General features: G+C 41.1%; 2 protein-coding genes across 2 annotated transcripts in view; both read left to right on the forward strand.

Annotated features, from left to right (window-relative positions):
* Window positions 1-1,154: 1,154 nt before the first annotated feature.
* prl (prolactin) lies at window positions 1,155-4,642 on the forward strand. The gene is made up of 5 exons (XM_019272893.1): window positions 1,155-1,224; window positions 2,035-2,147; window positions 2,401-2,508; window positions 3,526-3,708; window positions 3,801-4,642. Exons 1-5 carry the CDS (start codon window positions 1,182-1,184, stop codon window positions 3,990-3,992), a joined length of 639 nt encoding a protein of 212 aa, XP_019128438.1. The 5' UTR covers window positions 1,155-1,181; the 3' UTR covers window positions 3,993-4,642.
* Window positions 4,643-8,671: 4,029 nt separating this feature from the next.
* Window positions 8,672-12,814, forward strand: part of LOC104919487 (neurabin-2) — a 30,381-nt gene continuing 26,238 nt past the window's right edge. Inside the window, exon 1 of the mRNA XM_019272863.2 lies at window positions 8,672-8,816. The gene's annotated coding sequence lies outside the window, so the exon portion shown is untranslated. The remainder of the gene's footprint in view (window positions 8,817-12,814) is intronic.

Here is a 12,814-nt window from a genome sequence, read left to right on the forward strand (position 1 = left end):
TAGATTTTTTTAAACAATGAAAGTCGAGAGAACAAAAGGGATTCATCAGATCAAAACAAAGCTGAGAACAGGTGAGTCACTCTCATGTTACATGCTGTACAGTAGGGAGCAGAATTGTCCCTTCATATTAAAATAGAATAACTGTAATTTATTATTTGTATTTCTCTAAGAAATCTTTTGAATTTATATAGATCTTATATGCAGGGTTAACTTGTCACAAGCTCCCTGAAGGAAACAGTCTTATTGTATCTTAACTTGCAATATCGCATCATAATTTATGTGCCAATTATATTTTGTGCTAATTATTTGAATCTATAAATTAGCAAATAAATTGTACAATATATTGTAGTAAAAGTAAAGTACCTGTGGGAAAACAAACACATTTTTAAAAGGAGACATGCTAATGAAGAGAAAATCCAGAACCTTCTCTTTATCTAAATCTGTGTGTCATGTTTCTTTGTGCCACGGACCCATTTTGATTAGACTGACTTCAGTATCTATAAAACACTTTATGAGTGATTATCATCAAATCATTAAGATGTGGATGTACAGTAACATGTCTTGATAAATGTCCTAAAGTTCTCTTCTACTTTGCCCAGTAGTATATAATATTATGTAGTATATAACACACATGCGTATCAATGATCCAATAATGTGATTAACAGATTGTTCACATAAAGAGTACTTTTACTTTTGGTACTTATAGTTTCACTTGAGTAAAACAGTAAATGTATTTAAATGCAGGACTTTTGCTTGTAATAGAGTATTTCTACTCTGTTACTTTTTTCATCCCTGACAGTAAATGAGAAGATCAGATGAGGTGATGACATGTTCATCAGTAATTTAAGCATCAAATGATTATTATTACAACGTACTGTGGAAACATCAGTGTTTTTATTCATCCATCTAATTAAGATCTTTTTCCACACCCACCCACACACACACACACAGACACACCATCATCACCAACCTGTTGCATCCATTCACCTCTCCTTCACCATGTTTCTCATTATGAACTGGACCAAACAAGTTCCAAACAATCAGCACGTACTGTCGAGCTGCTGCATAACCAAACGAACCAAATGAAGCTGAGGAACTATAAAATGGAGTCAACACGGAGGAAGAGGAAGAAACAGCGAGGAGGAGAAGACACAAAGGCTGACCAAGAGAAAAAAAGAGAGATGGCTCAGAGAAAAATCAATGGAAACCAACTCTTCATGACAGGTGAGAGGATCTATATATTATGTGCGTCATGTGTCAGCTGATGAGTAACAATAAATTGTACATATAAGATTTGTTTGAGATGATTTAGAAACAGAGTTACACAGTTTGTCTGACAGTTCTTGCTGTATATTGATCACAGTTTTTTAATGACAGATACTTTATTGATCCCGAGGGAAATTCAAGCATCTAGTAGCAGCACGAGACACAGTAAACACACAGTGAGCATGCATTAAGATTAGCCCATACTACAATAAACATGCATTGAAGTTAAACCCATGAGCTGAATCTGCATTTGAATGAAACCTGTGGAAAGAAGTTAAATATGTGCAGAGTAATTTGACATGTGCAAAGAAGAAATTAAACACGCCTGTGACCTAAGCTCTTTACAAATAGAAAACTATATAAAAGTAAAAATAAGAAAAAGACCTAAATGTAGATAAAAACTATATACAGTTACTGAGGCTGTAGACACTGAATGAAGATCACAGCATTAGCAGAGTAGTGCAAATCCTTTCATAATAACATTTGTTGTTAAAGAATATCAATTAAAACTTTAAAAGACTGATAGAACCTTATATAATATTGTGGAGAGGTAAAAGATACTAAGATATAATACATGGATATCAGCTACAGCTGCTGGTTGTAGGCTGACCTCTGGTCATATGGAAGAAAATATTTCATCAAATGATCACTGAACCTGCTGAACCACAGACAACTTTAGTTCACTGCTGCTGATTCATAAACTCTGACACGCTGTATGTGACATTTGTGACAGCTCTATTGCCTCTGTCATGTCTCCGTGCTCCACAGTGTTGTATGCGGTGGCGGCATGCGGTGCCGTTCCCATCAGCGACCTGCTCGACCGGGCATCTCAGCGCTCTGACACGCTGCACTCCCTCAGCACAATGCTGACTCAAGACCTGGTCAGTACCTCTAATAGTGTTTGAGTCCTCCCAAACATAAATGTTAAAGCAACAGAAGAGATGTGAGATTCAGTTTAGCTCTCAAAAGTTCATGACCATAAAAGGTCATACCAGGAGTTTTTCAGCATCTAAAACTTCCAATTTGCCAAATGTTCCTGTCCTAGTGGAACATTTATTTGCTAGGTAAACAGTTCATTGTACAGTACAATATAAAAGTATCTCTTCTTCTAATCATCCCCTGTCCCTCCCCCAGGACTCTCATTTCCCTCCTATAGGCCGGATGATTATGCCCCGCCCCTCAATGTGCCACACCTCCTCTCTGCAGACACCCAATGACAAGGAGCAAGCCCTGCAAGTATCAGTGAGTCACTGCTCCTCCTTATTCCTCCTTTCTACTCTGCTTCCATTTGTTTCACTGATGATTATTATATTTACTTCATCATTGTGGTATCAGGCATGAGTACAGACAAAAATGCAATAAATGGGCTACCTCAGCTTTCACCCAAATAACTAAGTAATTGAATGTTATAAAAGTTCTGATCGAAGCAAGCCACAATTCATTTTGAGAGAACCTGCTGCAGTTGAACAAGTCTGACATGAATGTACCTGATTTCACCATGACAACATGTATATGAAGTAGCGTTGATGGATATGACTGAAATTAGCGAGCAAGAGAGCGTGACATACATGTAAGGTTATTCCAAGATTTCTTTCAGAATACATGTTGCTGAAAACACATGAAAAGACTTTGAACGATATATTACTGAAATGTGGAGTTAGAGGTTCAAACTGTTTTTCAGTCCAGGATTTTGTGGGCGGTCCTTAAAGGGTGGCTCGATGACACGCTGAGACCACCCTGAGCATACCCCTGCACCCCTAACAGAGAGAAAGAGATGAATTCATCTCACTCAGAGTGTTTCAAAGTTAGTCATGTCATTTTCTGAACTCATCTGACACGTTTTAAGTCTGTCAGGCTGCTCGACTGCTCCCACGAGTGGGTGTATCTTCCGCGCATTCAGAGGACACGCCCCCACAGTCCTGGAGCTGAGAATTCATTTTTACCTGATTTTAACACCTCATTTCATAAACTTGTTGATATTTTTAATCATCAATTTTGGCTGGGTGGTTAATAACACTTTTTTCTTTAGTCTGACAAACTCAGAACACACATTTATTCTGACTTTACACTGACTTTAACTTGAAGAGATTTGTAACATTTACTGACCTCTGCAGGCCAACACGTGAATTAGAAGATCTTTGGAAGACACAGGTGGTTGTCCCACTAATATCTGCACAGACTGGTTTAGTGAAAATCATGCTTTTGATCTCTTCAGTGTATTGTATTGTCTTAATATTATCCTTTTGTCTTCTTCTGCAGGAGTCAGACCTGATGTCATTGGCTCGCTCACTCCTCCAAGCCTGGTCTGACCCCCTGGAAGTCCTGTCCACTTCTGTTAAGACCCTGCCTCACCCAGCCCAAAACAGCATATCCAACAAGATCAAGGAGCTGCAGGAGCACTCCAAGAGCCTGGGAGACGGCCTGAACATCTTATCTGGCAAGGTGTGCAAGTGTGACAATGATAAATCCATATGAAGAAATTTTGAGTTGCTTTTCGCAAACGTCTTTACTTCCTTGCTTTGTTTCTCTCTCAGATGGGTCCGGCGGCTCAGACCATCTCCTCACTGCCCTACAGTGGTGGCAATGACATCGGCCAGGATAGGATTTCCAAACTGACCAACTTCCATTTCCTGTTGTCCTGCTTCCGCCGGGACTCCCACAAGATTGACAGCTTCCTCAAAGTCCTCCGCTGCCGTGCGGCAAAACTGCAGCCTGAGATGTGTTAAAGAGTGAGAGCAAAGCAGCCAGCTTCACTTTGAGGGAGACTGTTCTAAAAGCTTGTATTGTGTACCAACTATAGTTTAGCATGTATTCGAAATCTGCCGTCTAAGCTTATGTCCTAATCGCTATGTAGTTGGCATTTTGAGCTATCAGAGGGTGAAGATAAGGAGCGGTTACACAGCTCACACACAAATGATTGAAGTGACACCTTTTATTCATCATGGTGCCCAAAATTGCCCAATTGTTAATGTGTTCATTCAAAAATAGAAGATAAGACATTTTAGGTTGGGAAGGTTTATCCCATTGTCCAGTCTTGCTATGGTTCACTGGACAAAGCATGGGCCATACACTTTCCCGGGTGTTTCCAGCTAGTCTGGCATTATTAACTGTGACTCCTCCTCGTCTTTTCCTTCCACTACAGCTTTTACACCCTCAAAGTCGAGCTGCCAAACAAGCTTTTCAGAGGTAGGCTGGGTGTGATCCACCATCCACCAGCCTGTCTTCGAGTTACTCTTCACACTGGGATACAGGGCTTTGACGAAGAATAACTTTCTCTTCCTAACTGCAGCATTTGCACTTTAGATTTAATTACACTTTCTTGAAACGCCTATCAGCTGAAATATTTCTTTAAAATCTGTATATCATTAAAATTCATCTCTTGCACAGTGAATGTCTTTGTCTCCTTTTGTTCTTCTTGTTTAAAAAGCAGACTGTCCTCCTCAGAAAAGAAGTAAATGTGTTCTAGTAAATTCCCAAGAAGGAGGAAGTGTGTAGGATGCATCCAGGACAGAGGAGTCTTCTAGCGGTGCAGTTACATTTTAAATATGGGAGTCCTAAACCACAGTGTAACTTCAGTGCAGCATTCCGCCTGCTAACAAGACAAGATTATGACTTTGAAGTTGTCTTATTCTGTGTTCAGCTATCCTAATGTGCATTCATTTTCAGTTGATTAATATTATCAACGTTTATTTATTAACTGGTCCCTGGTCTCTTGTGATTTTGCAAAGGTGGGCCCTGGCAAAGCAAGCTTAGTATCTCTGTAGCTATGGAAAGATTTCTCTTTCTAACAGAGCTCAAAGAAATGATGACACATTTCAGCCCTCGACACACTTTGAGAGAACCAAAAGAACCCAAATCAGACAGTAACACACTGTACACACAAACAAGTAAATGATACAAGGGAGCTACATGTGGAAGAATCTATAAATAATATGATAAATACACCAGCACAACCAACAGATAAAAAAAAAAAAAACGAAACTACTGAGCATCAAATGCAGAGGGAATCAGGTAAAGACCATCCTGATGGTAACAGAGAAAATTCATTTGCAAGAACATGCTGAGAAGAAAGCAAAATACTCTGAAGATGTATTAGTTACAAAAAGAATAGAGATCTCTGTTTTATTCAGTGATCTTGAGATCTTGTGATCTCTGGAGCAAAAGTCCAGAGTCTTTAGTTTACAAGGAGTTCACTGGTTCTCATACTGTAGTACCAACATGAGATTTAACGGGCCACATGAGTCCAAATCCCACTTAGTGGATGCATGCAGTCCTTAGAGACTGGATCTGACTGAACTGGACCCATTGACCAGACGATGGTCTAATGGACATGTGTGGCACCTTGTTGCATCACTGTGATCATATGTGTAGTGTGTTTTGCTTCCCCTCAAATTCAGTGTCATGTGTTTGATGACTTCTCATCAGCACCACAGATAAACTTCAAGCTGCTGCCCTCCTCTGACCACATGTGTCTACTACACTTTGATGCTCACTCAGAGGTCACACTCATCCATCATTTACACTACGGAGGATCATTTGACTTGGAATATGCGAATGCACAGGGCCCCGCAGCCACCGGGGGCCCCCCAAACTGCAAGTTCAGCCTCAATATATTTTGGGTAAAAGTAAAAGTACGTGTCTTTATTTGTAGTTGTTTTAAACTAAGCTGCTCTGACAGGGAGGCTGTGACTGTTTGTGGGGTAATCAAGTCAAAATCATCTTTGGGCTGGCACGCAGTGAGTGACGTCTGCCGACAGATATGACGGGATGAATAAAGGTAGGCAGCATTAACAATTGTATCATGGCATCAAAATAATAATAATCTGTTGATCTTGTGCAGTGGCCTCAAATGTCAGACTTGTGCTTATACATATCACAATCACAGAAACAGATCCAAAATTGTTCTTTTACTTACTTGTTTTTTTTTGTTTGCACATTAATATGGATGCTGGTCTATCACATTTATATTTATTTAAGTAAGTTAGGTATTAGTTATTAGTTTTTTTACTGTTTGGGATTGGTGCAGAGAGTTTATATGTTATATCTGCTGCGTTTATTAATGCAACCTTTTTTTCTCTGTTACATCATCACAGATTATCTGAAAAGGTTAGGTATCTCTGCCTCAGAGTTTGTCTAAATTGGGGTCCCCAAATAGTGTCTTGCATAGGGTCAAACAGCTATTATTAGTTATTATAAATGTTAGCATTTAGGAAAAGAAACGTCTGACATCAGCAGAATGCATTCACCATAAAGTTCACTTAGTGTTGCAGGTCCTCTCTGTGACCACTGGAGGACAGTGAACACTCACACAGTGATTACCAATAAAAACACACACACACACACACACACACACACACACACACACACACACACACACAGAGAGAGAGAGAGAGAGAGAGAGAGAGAGAGAGAGAGAGAGAGAGAGAGAGAGAGAGGAATAATATCTTTGCTTGTGCTGCAATTTTTTTTAAAGTCATCATGAGACAATGATTTTGGATGTGGTCTGTTTTCACTGAAATCCCAGAATTTATCTTTACAAATAAATCGTGTTACTGTGAGAGGAAAAGCAAGAGCAACAAAAAGGCTAATGATAGCAGGTGTTAGTTGAATGTTAAGGTAGCTGCAGAGGCTCTGAATGAAAGCAGATTAGCATGAATGTGAGTGCACGGTAAAGAAGGGGTTAAACACTTTGACTTCTTTGCTTTTCATTTTCAGCTTACAGCAGTCGGTCCCGACTACTTTTCGTTTTCGATTTGTCATTTTTAATATTCAATTCAGGATAGTTTTTATTATATTATTATTATTATTATTATTATTATTATTATTATTATTATTATTATATAGAGTTATGTTATGTTATGTTAAACTGTCCTGTGTGCAAATCATTATCAGACAGGGTTGAAAAAACATTTTTAGCTGTATGAAGTCTGATAAATGACTCAAGTGATGTCACTTGAGTCAGCATCAGATGGGGAGAGAAGTCCATCCATTATTTATTTGTAACCTTTTCCTCATGAGGGTCATGGGGGGGCTGACTTTGGGCAAGAGTTGGCGTACAACCTGGACAAGTTGCCAGCTTATCACAGGGCAACTCGATTTGATTGGGTCCAACAACCTTGAGCGACACAAAGAAGGTGAACGGATGGTATCTACATGTGTGGTTCCCATCGTGAAGCATGGCAGAGAAGGCGTGATGGTGTGAGGGTGCTTTGCTGCGACACTGTTGGTTATTCATTCAAAATTTGAAGGTGCACTCTGTAAGATTTGGGAACTTTATTTTCAGAATAAAGCAGACATGGAATATAATATTCATAACAATGATTTCATGCATGTATAATCACCTGAAAATAAGAATATTTTTTATTTTTGTTACTTAAAAATTCTCCTCCATCTACGGTGGGAGCGGGTCCTCTTTCATGAAGACCACCATATTGAAACACTGTTTCTACAGTAGCCCAGAACAGACAAACTAAACACTGACTCTAGTCAGGGTCTTTAAAGTGTTGTTTCTCTTTACACCAGGAAGGTGAGGGTGATGTGAGGAGACTGCAATGCAGCGATTACATCACTAGATGCAACTAAATCCTACACACTGGACCTTTAAGTGAGATTGACGTACAGAAGTACAGACTTCCACTGGTCTGATGTCTATTCCTTGTGTTTCCTGCTCAATCACTTCTCTTCTTCTTGCTGGTCTGATTTACACACTCTCCTCTGAACAGTTGATGTTGATGAACTCTGTGAAGCATTTATGTGGGCTCCAATCTGAGCTGCTGTTAACTTCTAACTGTGATGAACTCCTTCTCTGCAGCAGAGCTCACTCTTGGTCTTCCTTTCCTGGGGTAGAGCCAGTTTCATCAGTGTTTGAGGGTTTTTGTGACTTCACTTGGAAGATACATTCTTAATATTTTCCAGGCTGCCTGACCTTAACCCTAACTACTGTAGCTGAATAGTGATCTTTAATGTATGTCAACTCAACCTCTGAACGACACAACTAGACTAAGACTGACTCAACTCTGTTGAGCACTGCTCCCTGCACCTGAGTGGTCAACTCAAAAGTCAGCCAGCCATCCAACCACCAAAACAGACAGTCAGTTCAAACAGTGAGTCAGTGAGGACAGCTGACTGTTCACAATGCTCAATGACAGCAAGGGACACCATGAAGCCTGTCAGTGAATCAATCAATGAGCTAAAATGTTACAGTGACTATGAACTGCATCTCCACTGAGGGGAGAACAACTTCTAATACACCTGATGGGAAAGAGGGGTGGGGTGGGGGAGGACAAAGAGAAGGGAGGGAAATGGTATAAAGGAGGAAGAGATGAAGGGGTGAGAGAAAGGACGCAGGAGAGAGAGAGAGAGAGAGAGAGAGAGAGAGAGAGAGAGGAAAATGATGGGAGGGGGAGGAGAGGGGAGGAGCAGAGGGAGGCAGGCGCTCAGTCTGTTTGCTCGCAGGAGGAATCAGCAGCAGCAGCAGCAGCAGCAGGAGGACAATGGACCGTCTCCACTCCGGATCCTAACGGGCTGTTTCCCACGCGCTGGAATAGAAGGTACGGTTACCGGAGCGAGGCGGCGGCGAGCGCTCGGTCTCAGCCAGGTCTCGGTATCTCGGTTGAACCCTCGATCAAAAGGCGCCGTTTGTCTTGTGCAAAGAGGAGAGGCTGCAGGAAGGAAGCGACGCAGCAGCGCAGCGCAGCAGACAGACACCCAGCAGGGCCTGCCGTCCGCCCGTCTCCGGGTCTTAAACCAGCCGGTGACACGTTATAAACGCGTTATACCTGCTCACTCTTTATGTCTGCATGTGCTGGATCTTAACGACGTGATAAATGAAGGCAGAGAAAACACACACATCCGGAATGGCACAGCCAGTGTTCTCTCTTCTCCAAAAAATAACGTCACGCCGAACTCCCTTAGAAATGTTTCTGTTTTTAATGTCCGTGCTTATATTCTGAAGCAGACACTTCTAATGATGTGAAGTGATATTTGTTTGGATACTTTGAGGTCCTCTGGTCATTTCGGCTTTCATGTGCTTTATAAAATCTGTTACATGCTAATTAAAATCCAGTTTTAACGCGCGAGCACAGCGCACGTCGCCTTCCGCTCTGTGTATTTTGACGGGAGGAACACAGAAGATGAACAAGCGGAACACAAATAATAGCTGACCTTTCCACTGTAGTAAAGGCTGCACTGTGTGTCACACACACGCCGAATTCAAGAGTGGCTCGTAGTGATTCTGAACAGCTGTTAAATTTCACTTGGAGATGTTTAATATGCTCAAAATGCAACAGCACAATAAAATCTGCGTTTTTCCAATGGGAGTCCGGAGCTAGCAGCATATGACGGGCATGCCAACAAAGCCTCTCTCTAGCCAGCAGCGACAGCAGGAGCACGCAGTGTGTTGTCTGCCAGAGTGAACCGTTGCACTAGGCCAGGCCTGGGAGTCTCCTCTACAGATGCTGGGATTGTTGCGTGAATAGATGGAGCCATTGTTAGTGGTGCCATAATGTGCCTTCTGTTGAACGCTGTGTGCGTGACGCACATAGACACGCAGGGATACAGAGATGCTGTGCAGGCGTGGAGACTTACTGACTTATTACTCGCGTCTGAACGGGCTGCATATTATCACCATCAGAGGAGGAAGCAGCAGCATCTCCAGCCGTGGCTTCAGAGTCTTGTTTGTGTCTCAGACTGTGTTGATCACATTGAATGCGCACACACACACACACACACACACACACACACACACACACATGAGACAAGGTCATCTTTTGCCACACTAACCGCCCAAACACTTGACACATGTCATTTAGAAAAACACAGGCTGTGCTGTGTGTGCTGGAGTCTGTATTTAGTGAAGGGAGAGGCTCAGAGATAGATAGATCAGGCAGATAGATAGATAGATAGATAGATAGATAGATAGATAGATAGATAGATAGATAGATAGATAGATGTATTATTTATCCCCAGGGAGAAATTCATAACTCAGTAGTCATTTAGCTGCATATGCTGAAGATGATTGTTGCAGGCAGCCAGCAGTCGAGCTGTGATGTTTTTATTTTAGATTGTATTGACCTGTGTGTGTGTGTGTGTGTGTGTGTGTGTGTGTGTGTGTGTGGGAGGATGCTGGCTCTGTGTAAACTCGATCCATCAGAATCTAGTTACATATAGAAAAGTCAGATTATAGTGACAAATCGATGTGAGGGACGCTCACAACACGCAGCGTTCTTTTAATGAAGCAGAGGTCTGTTTTTGCACGTGCTGAGATGAGTCAGATTAGTTTATGTAAGAGTTGTTGTTTTTTTGTTTTTTTGCCTGATAAGAGTGATGCCAAATAATGGCACAGAGGTCCTTTAAAAACGTCCTCGAACAGGACAACCAAAGCACAGTCAGGACCGAGAACAGAATGACAGGAAGCAAGCTCGACACACAAAGGATTAGGGGTAGCAGGAGACAGATGTTGTTCTTGGAAGGATGGGGTAGTGTAAAATGAAATCTGGGTTGATGCTCTCACTGTATTGAGCTTAACTGGTAGGAACACCAACGAAGAAGAGACGGACATGCTGAGATGGAGTTATGGAGAACGGAGTGAGATTTTGTCAGGCGTGACCAGGAGCCATCAGATTGCTCTTAACAATGACAGGAAAAAGGCCAGGAGCAGTATTAGCCCTTTGTGTGTGTGTGTGTGTGTGTGTGTGTGTGTGTGTGTGGCCAGAGGCGTCTGTAAAGGTTATTTGCTTTACATTGGATTTGCTTTCACATGATCAGTGTGTGAGAATCTACTATTTGGAAAGACAGTGTCACAAGACATACTGTGGTTGCCTTTGTGTGTGTGTGTGTGTGTGTGTGTGTGTGTGTGTGTCTGTAATATCGTAGTCAGCTGTGCCATCTGGAGTCAGTGTAGTTTTAAGTAGAACTTTAGTTCCACCTCCCTGAAGAGTTTCATTCCATCAGAACACAACATCCCAGTCAACATCAGTTTGGGAGCGTTGCCATGGAGATGGATGTAAACCGCCACACAAACAGCAACAACGTGATCCAACATGTTTTCTCCTCCTTTGGTTCACATGCATGTCGCAGCATATTGTTGCAATGTGTTTGCACTAAGAGCCACTGTGATGACTGAGTGGGGACAAACCTTCAGGGGAAGATGATACATATCACAGACACACAAAATATTATGTTGACATGCACTGTCACATCACCAAAAGAAAGTAAAACACTGAACATCATCATGATCATCATCACATGATCCTCATGATGTAGATTCTGTAATGAGGAAGAGGAAGATCAGTCACATCTGTTGTTCATGAGCAGCAGGTTTGTGGAGCAATATTCAGAATTGTCTAAAGACACTCAACATACACATTTAAATATTATGTGGAGGGTTCACGATAAAAACCTGATACATGATAATACGACGTTAAAACGTTTCACAACACAATGTGAGAAGAATCTGCTCCAGTGAAGAGTGTGACTACCAGTATATAAAACTCTAAATATGATCTACCTGTCTTGTTTATATTTCAGTTTCTAAATATTCTGTTAGACTGTCAGTCTAATTGCTAATTACTCCAATTTTATTTCTATAGCACCAAATCATAACAAAACTTATCTTGTGACTCTTTCCATACAGAGCAGGTCTAGACCGTACTCTTTAAAATATTATTTACAGAGACTTAACAATTCCCACTATGAGCAGGAACTTGGAGACAGTAGCAAGGAAAACATTCTTTCTCTATCAATTTAAATAGATATTTTTCTACAGTAGCCCAGAACAAACTAACTAAACACTGATCTAGAAATGTCTTTTTGCTTTTTAGGTGAATTTCTCAGCCACAGTTTAAGTCAGAGTTGAAATGTTTGGTCAAACTGTCAGAAAATAAGGAACCAACTGTAGACTCTAAGCCTTGTGTACTATTTTTTAACATTTATAGACCAAGTTTATCAGTTCATTTATAATGTAACTGTCAGATTATTTGATAATGAAAACAAAACTGAGCCAGAGTTTATGTGTGATGGTGCTGCATGCTGCATTGAAGGCTGTGACCTTGTATTTTACGTCATTGCTAAATTTTCCCCACGGATGCCGTGACCTTCCATCCGATACAAGCACAGATCAGATCTTTAAAACTTTGGGCATTTTCTGTTCTGTTCCAGGTTGTTTAGGGTTAAATCTTTTAAAGACTTGATGAGAACCAACTACACACAGCATCAATTAATCATGACGTCACACAAAGCTGTTGCAGGACACCCTTATTTGGGTCTCTTTGGTCTACACCATGGTGGAAAATGTGACTTTAGTATTTGGCATGTTTCGACTCAAAGAAACAAATTACAAGGCGAGGCTGTTCACTATCAAACTACTGCACGTTGTGCTTATTTTGTATTGAGGGAAGTACACGCTGTATCATTGTGACAATGTAACTTAAACAGTCAGTATGAATCTTCACACCTCAGCTGTGAATGTTCACACAGAATCCCACAGTTTCCAATGCAGTGTGTCCGCCTCAGTCCACACTTGATTAAGTAATCGTCTGATTTGCAAAAA

The sequence above is a fragment of the Larimichthys crocea genome, chromosome XII (genome assembly GCF_000972845.2).
Source record: "Larimichthys crocea isolate SSNF chromosome XII, L_crocea_2.0, whole genome shotgun sequence".
NCBI classification, from domain to species: Eukaryota; Metazoa; Chordata; class Actinopteri; family Sciaenidae; genus Larimichthys; species Larimichthys crocea.

Coding starts and splice junctions, on each gene's coding strand:
- prl (XM_019272893.1), top strand. CDS start 1,182: ATGGCTCAGAGAAAAATCAATGGAAACCAACTCTTCATGACAG. Junction 1,225..2,034: donor AAACCAACTCTTCATGACAG/GTGAGAGGATCT, acceptor CGTGCTCCACAG/TGTTGTATGCGGTGGCGGCA. Junction 2,509..3,525: donor AGCAAGCCCTGCAAGTATCA/GTGAGTCACTGC, acceptor CTTCTTCTGCAG/GAGTCAGACCTGATGTCATT.